Source organism: Bubalus bubalis, chromosome 8, assembly GCF_019923935.1.
Source record: "Bubalus bubalis isolate 160015118507 breed Murrah chromosome 8, NDDB_SH_1, whole genome shotgun sequence".
Classification (NCBI taxonomy): Eukaryota; Metazoa; Chordata; class Mammalia; order Artiodactyla; family Bovidae; genus Bubalus; species Bubalus bubalis.
In genome coordinates, this window is record NC_059164.1 from 28,997,952 (window position 1) to 29,015,940 (window position 17,989).

At 34.9% G+C, this 17,989-nt stretch overlaps 1 protein-coding gene across 2 annotated transcripts in view; it reads left to right on the forward strand.

Annotated features, from left to right (window-relative positions):
- Positions 1–17,989, forward strand: part of ABCB5 (ATP binding cassette subfamily B member 5) — a 120,365-nt gene that overhangs the window by 15,689 nt on the left and 86,687 nt on the right. For both annotated transcript variants that reach the window (XM_025290953.3, XM_044946525.2), the window contains exons 5-12: positions 1,040–1,231; positions 1,316–1,487; positions 6,722–6,846; positions 7,615–7,792; positions 9,128–9,241; positions 9,557–9,667; positions 11,737–11,862; positions 13,599–13,802. In XM_025290953.3, the coding sequence (XP_025146738.3) occupies positions 1,040–1,231; positions 1,316–1,487; positions 6,722–6,846; positions 7,615–7,792; positions 9,128–9,241; positions 9,557–9,667; positions 11,737–11,862; positions 13,599–13,802 (1,222 nt within the window). The remainder of the gene's footprint in view (positions 1–1,039; positions 1,232–1,315; positions 1,488–6,721; positions 6,847–7,614; positions 7,793–9,127; positions 9,242–9,556; positions 9,668–11,736; positions 11,863–13,598; positions 13,803–17,989) is intronic.

Sequence of the window (17,989 nt, forward strand, 5' to 3'; positions counted from 1 at the left end):
TTTTTGGTTTGATGTCATCCCATTTGTTTATTTGAAAGCTTGTCTGATTCCAAGAACCGATCTATTTCTTCTAGGTTGTCCAACTTGTTGGCAAATAACTGTTCATTATATTCTCTTATAATCCTTTGTATTTCTTTGGTATCTGTTGTAATTTCTCCTCTTTTGTTTCTGATTTTATCTAAGCCTTTTCTTTTTTCTTAGTAAGTTCAGCTAAAGTTCTGTCAATTTTATCCTTTCAAAGAACCAGCTTTTAGTTTCATTGATATTTTTTGTTGTTTTTAGTCTCTATTTCATTTATTTCTGCTTGCCACTGTCTTCGGGCTTCACTTTTTTTTCTAGTTCCATGAGGTGTTAAGTTAGATTATTTATTTGAGATTTTTCTTATTTATAGGCCTGCTGTGAACTTCTCCTTAATACTGAACTTGCTCTGTCCCATAGATTTTGGCATGAAATGAATACATTTCTTATCTGGTCTCCCACTGTTAGATATTTAGAATGTTTACAATTTTATGTATTAATGCTACAATAAACATTCATCTAGATTAATCTTTGTACATATTTCCTCAGGGTAAATTATTTAAGTTGGATAATTTTGGATTTAATGGTATATATATATATATATATATATATTTAAAGCATTTAAAATATATATTTAAAGCATTTTATAAAATACTTTTGACTACTATCATTTCTTTACTCTCCCTTTTTGTATGTTTTCCACATACAACTAAAATAATTACGTCAATGTAGCACTTTCAAATGAAAGTATTAAAAATATGGAAAGAAGCTATAACTAACAAACATATTTTGAAATACCAATCTATGCTAATAATGTAAGAGAGGTATATTCTGAATATCATACAAGGGTAACCTAGATTCCTCTATCAACATACTCAGTCTTTCTGGTGGTGGTTTATTTTTAAGTATGTGCTTTAGCACAAACTGTCTTAATCAAATATGACAAATTTCATTTTTTGGTAACAAAGGAAAAAAAGGTGTACTTCAGTCTCACTAAAATTTCCAATAATCTTTTTTTCAGGTTAACCTTGTATTATGTTGGAATAGGAGTTACTGCCTTGATTTTTGGCTACATACAGATTTCATTTTGGGTCATGACTGCAGCACGACAGACCAAGAGAATTCGAAAACAATTTTTTCATTCAGTTTTGGCTCAGGACATTAGCTGGTTTGACAGTTGTGACATCGGGGAACTTAATACTCGCATGACTGAGTAAGAGATGGATGTGCAGTTTATCAACTTTGATCTTATACATGATGTATAAATGACTTAATTTCATGTATTTTCTTGTTTCAGGGACATCAACAAAATCAATGATGGTATTGGAGACAAGATTGCTCTGTTGTTTCAAAACATGTCTACTTTTTCTGTTGGCCTGGCAATTGGTTTGGTGAAGGGCTGGAAACTCACACTGGTGACTCTGTCCACGTCCCCTCTTATAATTGCTTCCGCAGCCATATTTTCTAGGGTAGGTAAGATGGCTAATGCAGTGTTGACTGAAAGCAAGAATGTGAAGATATTTTACTGAGATTGTATAAAAAGAAGGCAGTTCTATTTATTTATGTGTCCCCAAATAAGAAAGAATATTATATGCCACAAATACTTTTGATTTTGTTCATCATTAACCACCTTCCTATCTTCAAGTAATTTGACTACAATGAAGTCTGGGTTTAATATCTCACTAACATCTAAGAATATTCCTTTCATTTAGAACCTAATGCAGTTTCGAATACTAGCATGGATAAAGTTTTATGGCACTATACATTGAATGCTGGAAAAATCTTGTGTATTTTAAATTCCCAGATAATTGTGTTTCAATTAATTTCACTAGAACAGAATGGAGAAATCCTAAAACAGTAAACATTTAAGCTGTTATGTGACTATTTTATGTCAACCATTTCAAATTTATATTTTTTTTTTTTTTTAAATTTTATTTATTTTTAAACTTTACATAACTGTATTAGATTTGCCAAATATCAAAATGAATCCGCCACAGGTTTACATGTGTTCCCCATCCTGAACCCTCCTCCCTCCTCCCTCCCCATTCCATCCCTCTGGGTCGTCCCAGTGCACCAGCCCCAAGCATCCAGTATCGTGCATCGAACCTGGACTGGCAACTCATTTCATACATGATATTTTACATGTTTCAATGCCATTCTCCCAAATCTTCCCACCCTCTCCCTCTCCCACAGAGTCCATAAGACTGTTCTATACATCAGTGTCTCTTTTGCTGTCTCGTACACAGGGTTATTGTTACCATCTTTCTAAATTCCATATATATGTGTTAGTATACTGTATTGGTGTTTTTCTTTCTGGCTTACTTCACTCTGTATAATAGGCTCCAGTTTCATCCACCTCATTAGAACTGATTCAAATGTATTCTTTTTAATGGCTGAATAATACTCCATTGTGTATATGTACCACAGCTTTCTTATCCATTCATCTGCTGATGGACATCTAGGTTGCTTCCATGTCCTGGCTATTATAAACAGTGCTGCGATGAACATTGGGGTACTCGTGTCTCTTTCCCTTCTGGTTTTTTCAGTGTGTATGCCCAGCAGTGGGATTGCTGGATCATAAGGCATGTCTATTTCCAGTTTTTTAAGGAATCTCCACACTGTTCTCCATAGTGGCTGTACTAGTTTGCATTCCCACCAACAGTGTAAGAGGGTTCCCTTTTCTCCACACCCTCTCCAGCATTTATTACTTGTAGACTTTTGGATTGCAGCCATTCTGACTGGCGTGAAATGGTACCTCATAGTGGTTTTGATTTGCATTTCTCTGATAATGAGTGATGCTGAGCATCTTTTCATGTGTTTGTTAGCCATCTGTATGTCTTCTTTGGAGAAATGTCTATTTAGTTCTTTGGTCCATTTTTTGATTGGGTCATTTATTTTTCTGGAGTTGAGCTGTAGGAGTTGCTTGTATATCCTCGAGATTAGTTGTTTGTCAGTTGCTTCATTTGCTATTATCTTCTCCCATTCTGAAGGCTGTCTTTTCACCTTGCTAATAGTTTCCTTTGATGTGCAGAAGCTTTTAAGGTTAATTAGGTCCCATTTGTTTATTTTTGCTTTTATTTCCAATATTCTGGGAGGTGGGTCATAGAGGATCCTGCTGTGATGTATGTCAGAGAGTGTTTTGCCTATGTTCTCCTCTAGGAGTTTTATAGTTTCTGGTCTTACGTTTAGATCTTTAATCCATTTTGAGTTTATTTTTGTGTATGGTGTTAGAAAGTGTTCTAGTTTCATTCTTTTACAAGTGGTTGACCAGAGTTCCCAGCACCACTTGTTAAAGAGATTGTCTTTAATCCATTGTATATTCTTGCCTCCTTTGTCGAAGATAAGGTGTCCATATGTGCGTGGATTTATCTCTGGGCTTTCTATTTTGTTCCATTGATCTATATTTCTGTCTTTGTGCCAGTACCATACTGTCTTGATAACTGTGGCTTTGTAGTAGAGCCTGAAGTCAGGTAGGTTGATTCCTCCCGTTCCATTCTTCTTTCTCAAGATCGCTTTGGCTATTCGAGGTTTTTTGTTTTTCCATACAAATTGTGAAATTATTTGTTCTAGCTCTGTGAAGAATGCTGTTGGTAGCTTGATAGGGATTGCATTGAATCTATAGATTGCTTTGGGTAGTATACTCATTTTCACTACATTGATTCTTCCAATCCATGAACATGGTATATTTCTCCATCTGTTAGTGTCCTCTTTGATTTCTTTCACCAGTGTTTTATAGTTTTCTATATATAGGTCTTTAGTTTCTTTAGGTAGATATATTCCTAAGTATTTTATTCTTTCCGTTGCAATGGTGAATGGAATTGTTTCCTTAATTTCTCTTTCTGTTTTCTCATTATTAGTGTATAGGAATGCAAGGGATTTCTGTGTGTTGATTTTATATCCTGCAACTTTACTATAGTCATTGATTAGTTCTAGTAATTTTCTGGTGGAGTCTTTAGGGTTTTCTATGTAGAGGATCATGTCATCTGCAAACAGTGAGAGCTTTACTTCTTCTTTTCCAATTTGGATTCCTTTTATTTCTTTTTCTGCTCTGATTGCTGTGGCCAAAACTTCCAAAACTATGTTGAATAGTAATGGTGAAAGTGGGCATCCTTGTCTTGTTCCTGACTTTAGAGGAAATGCTTTCAATTTTTCACCATTGAGGATAATGTTTGCTGTGGGTTTGTCATATATAGCTTTGATTATGTTGAGGTATGTTCCTTCTATTCCTGCTTTCTGGAGAGTTTTTATCATAAATGGATGTTGAATTTTGTCAAAGGCTTTCTCTGCATCTATTGAGATAATCATATGGTTTTTATTTTTCAATTTGTTAATGTGGTGTATTACATTGATTGATTTGCGGATATTGAAGAATCCTTGCATCCCTGGGATAAAGCCCACTTGGTCATGGTGTATGATCTTTTTAATGTGTTGTTGGATTCTGATTGCTAGAATTTTGTTAAGGATTTTTGCATCTATGTTCATCAGTGATATTGGCCTGAAAAACCATTTAAAATGTCTGCTAATGTATATGTTTATATATTATGTCAATCTGTTTCAATTTTTTAAAACAAATTATGTATTTATACAAGTTATATTTTATCACTGTTATAGTGTGAATATTAATCCCTTTACAAGATATTAATCTATTTACAGCCTGGTTTTGAAATCAGTGCCCTTTGTGAAGGACAAAATATATATATCCCTGCACCAATATATCCTTAATATCTCTCTCCATGTTAAGTCTTTGGCAATACTACCAATGTGTATACCCATTTCCTAGATTGGAGGCACAGTGTGCTCTTGAAAGATGGAGTTTTGTTTTGTTTTGGGGTTTTTTGAGTTTAAAATTTTTCAAAGCTAATTGTTCTTTATGGAAGTCAAAACCATAAAATTCACTGAGTTTATTTGTTAGCTATATACAAATTCAACCAAACAAGAACTTTCAGCAATAAAAAAAATTCTGATTAAAAATCCCTTCACAATAGATTTGGGTGTTTAGACAACAGATCTTTATTTATTGAGTTCTAGTGTTGACCTTGTAACTCTTGTCAAAATCTTCATCCCCAGCTTACTAGAAATGAGGACCCCTCAGTAGGAAAATTACCCCTTGTTACTAAAATCAGAGCTATAACTTCCCAAGAAGTGAAGTGGACAATGAGTTTAAAAAGAACAGCAGTGGGGAAAACTAAAGTCTGCTCTTGTTATTAACTGGTTGCAATAGGAAGCAAAGTCAAAATTATCTAAATAACTGAAGAAGCCAGGCTGGATGGTTTCTAGCATCTTTTAATTCAATTTAATTCGACAAGTATTTATTGAATACTGGATATGTATTGGGTTGGCCAAAAAGTTTGTTTGGGTTTTTTGATAAGGTGTTACAGAAAAGCCCAAATGAATTTTTTGGCCAGTCTACTACAAGGTTTTTTGCAAGGTGCAGCTTCCCCTTCAGTGATACATTACAGAAATAGCTATCTTTATTAAGTGAATTCGGTAAATAATGAGGATTACTCAGTTTGTAATGCCTTATGCTTTAGCAAACATCTAAACATGTCTTACACAAAATTAGTTCCAATTATGTGGAGTATATTTTGAAAGTGGATTGATTTGTTATGTGAGCAAGCCACAGTTATAGACTCATAACCCTAAGGACAATTTCCCTGCTTCCTTTCATTGAACTGTTATGCTAATTACTAAATTAAATCCTTCACTTATTAAAGGAATAGTAAGTGAGATGTATAATAGAGAAAAAGGCACATGCTGATTAAAAATTTTGAGAAATCAAGAAAAATTGACTAATATCACCAAGAAATAGTCTCTCTCTCTCTCATTCCTCTTCTTGCTACAACTCTCTAACTCACCCTTGGGAAGTCTTTTTCTTTTTTTCTTTTTACATAGTAAGAAATCAAATCAAGTCAAATCAGGCACACTAATTTCCAAAATACACTTAAGAAGAACCATGTCCCTAATATTCTTCTCCAAATCAAATTTTTCCAAACACTATTGAGATAGATACTCATTTTCTAAGCTTTTAAAAATATAGAGAAAAAACAGTGAAGCTCCATTAGAAGGAAAAACAGAGATTTAGACTCTAGGTTATGTTAAGCTAAGCTTATTCACTGCTGTGAGATTCTAAAAAGTCAATGTCTATCATCATTGATTTCCTTATTTGCAAACTGACTGAGTTAGAATGTTATAAGTATCTTTTCAAGAGTAAAATTTTGTCATTCTAGATTCTACCTGAATTAAATTCTCTGCACATTGTTAGTATCTCAGGTTATTCTTTTTTTTCTGATAATTGATCACACTTTATTTTTTATTGGGGTATAATTTACAATATTGTGTTAGTTGAAAGTGTACAACCAAGTGAATCTGTTATACATATATATATATCCATTCTTTTTTAGTGTCTCTTCCTATATAGGCCGTTACAGAGTGTTGAGTAGAGTTCCCTGTGCTCTACAGTAGTTCCTTATTACTTATCTATTACGTATATATGTTTGTATGTGTCAAACTCAATCTGCTAATTTGTCCCCTTACCCTTATCCAGGGTAGCCAGAAATGTATCTTTTACATCTATAACTCTATTTGTGTTTTGTAGATAAGTTCATTTGTAGCCGTCTTTTGGATTCCACATGTAAGTGATATCATATGGTATTTGTCTACCCTAAGTTATTCTTAGGTTAACTGTGGTCTTTGTTTATTATAGATAGTTATTTCATTATCCAGTAAGGAATTAAATGCCTATTCCAAAGCTGGCGCTGTAGCAGAAGAAGTCTTGTCATCAATCCGAACAGTCATAGCCTTTGGGGCACAGGAGAAAGAAATTCAAAGGTCTGTTTCTTTAATTATGATAATATACACTTGCTTTTATTTTCCCCAGAGGCTATTTCCACCAGGAGTCAGTGGTCCAGCTGTAATGGGAACACATCTGTGTCTAACGTCACAGCTGCAACTTTTTTTTTGGTGGTTGTTTTTTGTTTTGTTAAATAAGATCAATAACTTTATAATTTGTGTAAAAGTGTTGCAGCCATGTTATAAAAATTCAAGCCATGGGAGAAATATACAGAAGAAAAATAACTCACCTTGTTTCACCCTCTTCAGAAAAACATAATTAATATTTAGTGACTATCATTCCAGGCATCTTTTCACATATATACACAGACATCAGAATAGGGAGGTCAGTGCAAAGATCAATGGAAATTATTCTGCTAAGTGTGAGCCTCCTCTTCATCTTATTCATAACAAAAATAATTACTTTAACTTTTACCTGAAGAAAATTAAATGGAAATGGAATTTGAAGAAGTTGTCAAAATTTAAACGCAAATCTCTTCCCAGAAATAATTGTCATCCCAAAGTTATTCCTCTAAAGTGAAAAGGAAAATTAAGGACTCATTTCATGGCTAGAATCTTTGTTTTTCAGCAACTTGTTTCACTTTATCAAGGTTGGAGAAGGAAATGGCAATCCACTGTAGTATTCTTGGCTGGAGAATTCCATAGACGGAAGAGGCTAATGGGCTATAGTCCATGGGGTTGCAAAGGGTTAGACACGACTGAGCGACTATCACTCAAGACTATTATATTTTGTTGTGCCTTTTAAAGGTATACGCAGAATCTAAAAGATGCAAAGGATGTTGGCATAAAAAAAGCTATTGCTTCAAAACTCTCTCTTGGAGCTGTGTACTTCTTTATGAATGGAACCTATGGACTTGCTTTTTGGTATGGAACCTCCTTGATTCTTAGTGGAGAACCTGATTATACCATCGGAACTGTTCTTGCTGTAAGTCTTATTTGAGAACAAAGGTAACTGGCTTAGATAATCTTTTCTTACCTAGCGTTTATTAAAAATTTCTCTTTGAATGATAGTGAATATTTAGAGATGAGTGTTTTAATAAACAAGTATTTATTTCCTTCAAATGATTTGTATGCGCCTTTATAGTTGTATGTTGTCAGGATTTACTCATCCAGTATGATTTAGTGTCTTCTAAAGCATGATGCTTTTGAAAGAATCATAATTGAATTCTTCACTGGGAGTTAGAGTCATCTTAATCCAGGAGTCAAAAAGACCAGTCTCTTGTAAGACTGTTTTCTTTCCATCTTGCTGAGATAAGAGGGCGCTCTGCATTCACCTTTCTAAATGTCTTCTTCTGGAAATATTCTGTAGATTGGACTCTCCTACTCTTCCTCTGTCCTTTCAGCTCATGGTAATGTTTAAAACAAACTATATACAGCTATGTTCAGCATCACAACTTAGAGTTTTTTAAACTCTTAATGGTTATACATTAAATTATAATTTTTTCACTTACGCTCCTAAGTTTCAATAATAAACATATCAGTTCAGGGTTAAGTTCATTTGTCTTGATGAACTACATGGATCTGGCTGATATACTTTAGTTCTCATTTGGCCTTCCCATTCTATGTAGATTTCTTTTTTGTCAAGTCATCTTTTAAAGTTTAGACTTTTACTTTTAAGACTTTAAGCTATTATTAATTTCTGGTAAATAAAACAAGTTTGAGAAATTTTTAGCACCTTTTTCCTCCTCAATTTATGTGTGGCTCTAGGTTTATAACTAACTTGCTAAGCTTTAGCTTCCTCATCTATAAGACAGGGAAACTAGCACTTAGCTTGTGAGACTCTTTGCTTATTTGTCTTTTGGCAGAGATGTGTCTGTCTGAAAATGGACAACTGTCCACTAATACAAGTAATCAGAAAAGTTGGGGAAGAATAGTACAGCATCTCTAAGACAATGAAATCTATAACATCCTTCCCTTTAAAGTTAAGAAGTTAACCAGCATGCGGGAGAGTACAACTCACCTCCTCACCGATCCAGGTTCATGTATGGCTAGCAGTCCTCAGTAAGCAGATTTTTCTGCTCAGCTTCCCCACAGGTAATAAATAATAAGATGATTATGGGACAATTAGAAATTGTTCAACATTAAGAAAAGGCCAACTGCACTTGGATTAACTAATATTTCCTTTCTATTTGACAACATCTTCTGATCTTTCCTATCTAATTTCTCTAAAATCCCTCTGAATCTCAACCAAGTATACACTTCATTCTGTTGTCCCTCTTATATAACTGTGAAGGATAAATATTATTTTTTGTTTCTGTAGGTTTTTTTTAGTGTAATCCATAGTAGTTATTGTATTGGAGCAGCAGCCCCTAACTTTGAAACGTTCACTATAGCCAGAGGAGCCGCCTTTAATATTTTCCACATTATTGATAAGGTAAGACTCCCAATTGATTTGAAAGATAACTATCATTACTGCAAGAAGGAAATCAAAGAACAGGCACACTCATTTCACTAAAATGAAAAGATGGACAAAATCCATGTTGACCAATAGGCTATGGAAAAAGGAATTGTTTTAACTCTTCTATAAGGAGATTGTGTTTTATCAAAGGCTTCATATCCAACTCAATGCACTTCTAAAGCAGAAAGGAAAATATTGTAAAAGAAAACACATCTTTAAACTACTTTTAGAATATAGAGAGTGTCAGCTTAGTTTCTCTAAGATTTATACTGCCCTCTTTGTTTTTCCAAGAAACCCACTATAGATAACTTTTCAACAACAGGCTATAAATTGGAATGCATAGAAGGAACTGTGGAATTTAAAAATGTTTCTTTCAGTTATCCATCAAGACCATCTATCAAGGTAAGTAAAATTTAATTACGGAAATGTACAATTTTCTAATATTACTTTCCACTGGCTTGATCACTTCTTAGGAAATTGTTTAGGATTAGTCTGACCAAGATTTGGCTACTTTGTTTAGAGATTTGAGGGGAGAGATGGAGATAGAGACACATAAAGAGAAGAAGGAAAGAAGGAAGGAAAGATCACAAATGCACAAATAACTCTGGAAAAAACTGCTTGCATTTTGCAGCCTCTTCTCTGTATTCAACTGACTAAAGTATTTTCACCTCCCTGGAATTCCTTCACTCTGAATTTGGGAGCACAGCAAAAATGTCTTGAATTGATGGTGCCACCTACTGGTGGTCCCTGGATATTTTCCCATTCAGCATAGACAACTCGGTGAACTTTTTGAAGTTTCTAATCTGGGGGAATTGTGTATATGTTGTGTCTTTCCCTTTTCCCTTCCCTAAAGCCTTTACTACACCAGCTTTTGTGCCTCAGTTTCTGTCTCTTACTTTTACACAAGCACACACTGACACACACACACACACACACACCACTCAGCAAAAGTGCATCTTTCTCCTTTTATCATTCAGTCTTGGACAATTTCTAGTAAAAATATGTCTGTCTGTTCTATTGTTTTCATCCTTTCATCTTATTAGTGTATTTATCTAAAAAAAGTAGTTACTGTTAAAGATTGCAAGGAATAATTCCTACTAAAATATCTGTTTTATAGAAAAAGGATGATTTTAAGTGAAATAGGTAAAATTACTAATGCCATCAACCTTTACTATCTTTTAAAGTGTCCAAATATCCCATGCATAATTTGCATCGAAAAAAATATTTACCTACTCCTACTACCTTATTTTTTTCTAGGTCGTTGATTGAAATTATTTTTTTCAAAGATCGCTATTTTAAAAAAAAATTTGTTACTCAATTACCATTATTGGAATAGTGTTGTCTTCCATCATTTTTCTTAATATAAATAGAGCATTTTAATTCCATTTTGCAACTACATTTGGGTTGGCTTCCTGGAGACTTAAGAGCAGTTTTGCCAGTACATTGCTTGGTAAAGAGCTCTCTGGGTTTTAAACAACTATTTTTTAAATGAACCTTTGAAACATAGCTTTTTTTGTTAAATTTAAAAATGAATAATAATTCCCCCCGGAAAAAAGATCTACCCACTTTAAATAAACAAAACACAAATTCTTCGAAAGAAAGAACAGAAGTGAATTCTAGAGTAAAATTGCAGATGGGAGAGGAGGTACTCCCACTGGGTTCCCTTATTTCTCATCTCTTTTAGAGAATTTTTCTCTGCTTGGCCCTTTGAAGGTTTTACCTTTGGTCTGTTTAAAGAGTCTCTTTCATTACAAATGTGGAGATCAAAGTGAAAAAATTCAAGAGAATATGTAAGGGTGAGAGTTTCTCAACAGGATTACTGTTGTCATTTTGAGAGGGTAGTTTTTTGGAGTTTCTCTCATAATGCAGGTTCCAGGACACTAACTGCTGGTAGCAACCCCAAGGTATTGAGAAAAGTATAAAAGTACTTAGTCCCCCTAAGTTAAAATGTTCCTTTGAGATCTACCACTAGAAAAGGAGGATGTCTAGTGGTGAAATCCTATTCCAGCCAATCCCTAAGAAGTCTGCCAGTTTTACTTTAGAATATATTTTGCAACAGTGTTAAATATATTCTAAGAAAGAACTTCCTTAAAGGGCTCACAGAGGTATCTGGCAAGGTTTCATTCCTGTTGTTGCAGGTTAGAAGATATAACTTTCTCAAACTTGGTAGTCACGAAATTCACATGAAGTATTTTGACTGAAAATTTGAAAAGTTTGCTGTGGCTCATTAATAGTCTATGAGTACTCAACTTAGTTTGTTTATATAGAGAGATTATTAGTTTTTTACTGTTACTTTCCAAAATTGTGTAGGTAATTATACACATACATGAAACAAACATAGCAAGAACTAAATTTGTTGTTAAGTGCCAAAATTTTTCTGTTTGTAACTATATATTAAATTTATGAAGATAGGAAAATCATATTCTTACTTATCCTACTTTTATGAATTTCCCTCCCATACATTTCAATAGATTCTGAAAGGTCTGAATCTCAAAATTAAGTCTGGAGAGACAGTAGCCTTGGTCGGCCCCAACGGCAGTGGGAAGAGTACAGCAGTCCAGCTTCTGCAGAGGTTATATGATCCTGATGATGGCTTTGTAAGTGCACCTAGTAAGAACATGTAGAGACCACACAACGAGATGTGGAAATGCCCACCTGTTACAGAGAACTTACAGCTATGTCAACTTTTAATTTTTAACAGTGGGGCTGGGAGAGAAGCCATATTGTTTTCTCTCTTGCATATTAATTCATTCAGCAAGTATTTATTGAACACCTACCAAGAACCAGACATTGTTCTATATGTTGGGAATACACTGCTGAACAAAGCGAAAAAAAACCTCTCTGCCCTCATCAAGTTTACATTCTAATAAGCAGAGACAGACCATAAATAAAATCAGTAAATTATATAATATTAGAAGATAATAAATGCTGTAGAGAAAAATAACTAGTAATTTGTAATACCCAGAACTTAACAAGAATTTCAGTCTCTCAAAATATCCCAATAGAATAACATCGGTAGAAAATATGCACTCTCATTTTTTTGCATCATCCATATGATGCACTTAATTTTTAACCTGTAAATAGCATAGAAAACAAGACTATGATAGTCACAGAAGCATAATTTGTAATGCTTCTATTCAATTTTTCAGCTGTTACTTTTAAAAGAAAATATACTCTTCTGAAACATAAATTTGACATCTTAAGTCTTTATGTGGAGTATACTGCTGCTGCTGCTAAGTCACTTCAGTCATGTCCGACTCTGTGCAACCCCATAGACGGCAGCCCACCAGGCTCCCCTGTCCCTGGGATTCTCCAGGCAAGAACACTGGAGTGGGTTGCCATTTCCATCTCCAATGCATGAAAGTGAAAAGTGAAAGTGAAATCACTCAGTCATGTCCAACTCTTCGTGACCCCATGGACTGCAGCCTACCAGGCTCCTCCATCCACGGGATTTCCCAGACAAGAGTACTGGAGTGGGGTGCCATTAGACCTACATATTCATGCTAATATTGAATAAATTATTGGCTAAGTATCCCATATATAAAGCAGTTGCATGGATTACCCATACCCTGACAGAATACCAGTTGGTGTGAAATACCAGAGTTACGATTATCATACCTTGGCTTCTGTCATTGAAATATGTTGGGATAATGGATAATGGCATTATCTATGGAGACTACAATGTTCATTTAAGATTATTTATAGGAGGGAGTAAAACGCACTTTTATCTTTTGCAGAGGATTATGGTGTTGAAGGGAAGGAAAGAATTGCCTAGAAAACAATGCAGAAGTCACATAAGTCTTAAAATAACAAAACTGAAGTTTTTTATATGTGTCTACATAATAACATTTGTGACTCCTAGAGTATATAGCCTCATAATACCTAATCTGTGGATCATGCTAGGACCTGTAGATCATGTTAGCCTTAGTGTTAGGGCTTCCCTGGTGGCTCAGACAGTAAAGAATCTGCCTGTAATGCAAGAGACCCTGGTTCAATCCTTGGGTCGGGAAGATCTCCTGGAGAAGGGAATGACTCCAGTATTCTTGCCTGGAAAATTCCATGGATAGAGGAGCCTTGCAGGTTATAGTCTATGGGGTAAAGATATTCATATAGTTTGACCAAATTTTAAGTCAATTTTTTTAGGTTTTATTAGTTCCCAACTACCAGAAAAAGTCTATTGGCAATGTACTTGCTATACATATTTTATCAAAATATAGTCAGTCTTTGTTTCCTGAAACAACCTGCTTCTCAGCTTATGTTTTGGAGTAGTAAAAACAGTTTTAACGCAATGCAGTGAAAGGCATCACAATGATTCATTCCTTTGGATTTGTAGATCACGGTGGATGGTAACGACATCAGAACTTTAAATGTGCGACATTATCGAGAACATCTTGGAGTGGTCAGCCAAGAGCCTGTTTTGTTTGGAACCACCATTAATAACAATATTAGATATGGACAAGATGGTGTGACTAATGAAGACATTGAGAAGGCAGCAAAGGAAGCAAATGCTTATGATTTTATAATGGAATTTCCCAAGGTAAGTACACTATGTACCCTATACTCTTAGCTTAAACCTAAAGCACTGAAATATTCCAAAATAAGCTAAATAATGATAACATCTACAGAGTAAGGTAAGTGTGATTACTTTTTGCATTGTCCTAGATGAAACAACTATAAATGAGAGAGCATGATAACAACCCAAAGAATACATCGTTGAAGGTCAATTTTTTTAATCTGTTTTGTTCTTACTAGTTCTCACTGCTAATGGAAAAGAAAAATAAAGGATATGTTAAAATATAACAAAGAAATATGAAACAAAATCATAAGTCCACCCTGAGAAATGTGTATTTGCAAAATGTTGATTTGCAAGTCCATCTTGTGGCTAAGAGTGGGAATGTCACAGGCAATGTTCAGATTGGTTCTGTGTTAAGGCAAAGGAAAAAATTTTGTTTTTGAAGTATATGAAACTACTATTGGATAAGAAATGTGAAATTATAGTTGGAAAGAGATACAGTAAACTATAATTTGGGGTATTAGAACATATGAGATCCTAATGGATATTTAAAATTGATAGAGAGCTATAAAAATATTTATATTTCTTAAAGTATTTGTTCATTAGTAGCATTTCATTTTCATTTTTTCATTTAATGTTCAATTTCATCCCAGTATCACCTGAAATTATTATGGGGAGCACCTTGTGGAATAAGAAAGGATGATATGTGAAATTAAAACACAAATAAAATTCTAATATCCCAGAAGGCAATAACAAAAAAGTTATTTTAATGAATATATTTTACAAACCACATTTCATAGATCATAATAATTTTGTTCTTTTGTTTTTTTCATAAAATTTTTGTTATGCTATTTATTACCTCCTTTCCCCATTATTTAGTGTCATACTTAGGACAGAAAAGTTATTCTTTGAGGTCATTCTTTGCCTTATGGTTTGGGAAAACACAAACTTCCTTTCTTTGACCTTCATTCAACACTTTCACTGACTTCTTTTCCTCAAAAAAAAAAAAAAGATCTTCAGTTTTCCCCTTGGAATTAAGGAGTTTTCTGGTGCCTCTTAAGTCATTTTTTGAACTATAGTGTTGGAAAAAACTCTTGAGAGTCCCTTGGACTGCAAGGAGATCCAACCAGTCAATACTAAAGGAACTCAGTCCTGAATATTCATTGGAAGGACTGATGCTGAAGCTGAAACTTCATTGGAAAATACCCTGATGCTAGGAAAGATTGAAAGTGGGAGGAGCAGGGAATGACAGAGGATGAGATGGTTGATTGGCATCACCTAATTGATGGACATGAGTTTGAGTAAGCTCTGGGAGTTGGTGATGGACAAGGAAGCCTGGTGTGCTGCAGTTCATGGGGTCGCAAAGAGTCAGACACGACTGAGAGACAAAACTGAACTGAACTGAAGTCATTCCCTGTAAGTTATGACTTATTTTTACTAAAAGACCAATATTTACACAAAGGTGTTTCTTGATATAAATCTAATAGTAAATTCTAAAGATAAGATCCAAAGAACAAATTAAAATTGCTGGTTTATTATGATAGAAGCTAAATTCCACAGCCATGATGGTTAAACTGGGACATAAGAATAAACATAATAATAAATAAAAGTTACAGAAGTGGTTTCATATAGGTGAAAATTTAGGGAAAGCTATATTCAAAAATAAATACCATTTCTGGGCTTTCTGTCTTGTTCCATTGGTCTATATTTCTGTTTTGTGCCAGGACCATACTGTCTTGATGACTGTAGCTTTGTAGTATAATCTGAAATCAGGAAAGTTGACTCCTCCAGCTCCATTCTTCTGTCTCAAGACTGCTTTGGCTTTTTGGGGTCTTTTGTGTTTCCATATGAATTATGAAATTTTTTGTTCGAGTTCTGTGAAAAATGCCATTGGTAATTTGATAGGGATCACATTGAATCTGTAGATTGCATTTGGTAGTGTAGTCATTTTCACAATATTGATTCTTCCTAGCCAGGAACATGGAATATCTCTCCATCTGTTTATGTCGTCTTTGATTTGTTTCATCAGTGTCTTATAATTTTCTGGGTACAGTTGTTTTGTCTCCTTAGGTAAGTTTATTCCTAGATATTTAATTCTTTTTGTTGCATTGGTGAATGGGATTGATTCCTTAATTGCTCTTTCTGATTTTTCATTGTTAGTATATAGAAATGCAAGTGATTTCTGTGTATTGATGTTGTATCCTGCAACTTTGCTAAATTTACTGATTAGCTCTAGTAATTTTCTGATACTGTCTTTAGGGAATCATGTCATCTGCAAACAGTGAGACCTTTACTTCTTTTCCAATCTGGATTTCTTTTTCTTCTCTGATTGCTGAAGCTAGGACTTCCAGAACTATGTTGAATAATAGTGGCAAAACTGGACACCCTTGTCTTGTTCCTGATCTTAGGGGGAATGCTTTCAGTTTTTCACCATTGAGACTGGACAGCTACATGTAAAAGAATGAAATTAGAACACTTCCTAACACCAAACACAAAGATAAACTTAAAATGGATTAAAGACCTAAATGTAAGTCCAGAAACTATAAAACTCTTAAAGGAAAACATAAGCAGAACACTCAATGACATAAATCAAAGCAAGATCCTCTATAACCCACCTCCTAGAGTAATGGAAATAAAAACCAAAGTAAACAAGTGGGACCTGATTAAACTTAAAAGCTTTTGCACAGCAAAGGAAACTATAAGCAAGGTGAAAAGACAACCCCCAGAATGGAAGAAAATAATAACAAATGAAACAACTGACAAAGGATTAATTTCCAAAATATACAAGCAACTCATACAACTCAATGCCAGAAAAACAAACAACCCAATCAAAAAGTAGAAAAAGACCTAAGCAGACATTTCTCCAAAGAAGACATACAGATGGCTAACAAACACATGAAAAGATGGTCAACATCGCTCATTATTAGAAATGCAAATCAAAAACACAATGAGACATCACCTCACACCAGTCAGAATGGCCATCATCAAAGCGTCTACAAACAAAAAATGCTGGAGAAGATGTGGAGAAAAGGGAATGCTCTTGCACTGTTGGTGGGAATGTAAATTGATACAGCCACTATGGAAGACAGTATGGAGATTCCTCAAAAAACTAGGAATAAAACCACCATATGACCCAGCAATCCCACTCCTAGGTGTATACCCTGAGAAAACCAAAACTGAAAAAGACACAAGTATCCCATTGTTCATTGCAGCACTATTTACAATAGCTAGAACATGGAAGCCACCTAGATGTCTATGAACAGATGAATGGATAAAGAAGTTGTGGTCCATATATACAATGGAATATTCAGTTCACTTCAGTCGCTCAGTTCTGTCCAACTCTCTGCGACCCCATGAATTGCAGCACGCCAGGCCTCCCTGTCCAAAACCAACACCCGGAGTTCACTCAAACTCACGTCCATCGAGTCGGTGATGCCATCCAGCCATCTCATCCTCTGTCATCCCCTTCTCCTCCTGTCCCCAATCCCTCCCAGCATCAGAGTCTTTTCCAATGAGTCAACTCTTAGTATGAGGTGGCCAAAGTATTGGAGTTTCAGCTTCAGCATCATTCCTTCCAAAGAACACCCAGGACTGATCTCCTTTAGAATGGACTGGTTGGATCTCCTTGCAGTCCAAGGGACTCTCAAGAGTCTTCTCCAACACCACAGTTCAAAAGCATCAATTCTTCGGCGCTCAGCTTTCTTCACAGTCCAACTCTCACATCCATACATGACTACTGGAAAAACCATAGCCTTGACTAGATGGACCTTTGTTGGCAAAGTAATGTCTCTGTTTTTGAATATGCCATCTAGGTTGGTCATAACTTTGCTTCCAAGAAATAAGTGTCTTTTAATTTCCTGGCTGCAATCACCATCTGCAGTGATTGGAATATTACTCAGCCACAAAGAGCAATGCATTTGAGTCAGTTCTGATGAGGTGGATGAACCTAGAACCTATTATTCAGAATGAAGTGAGTCAGAAAGAGAAAGATAAATACCACATTCCAACACATATATACAGAATCTAAAAAAACGGTATTGAAGAATTTATTTACAGGGCAGCAATGGAGAAACAGACATAGAGAATAGACTTACGGACATGGGGAGAGGGGAGAAGAGGGTGAGATATAAGGAAAGAGTAACATGGAAACTTACATTACCATATGCAAAATAGATAGCCAATGGGAATTTGTTATATGGCTCAGGAAACTC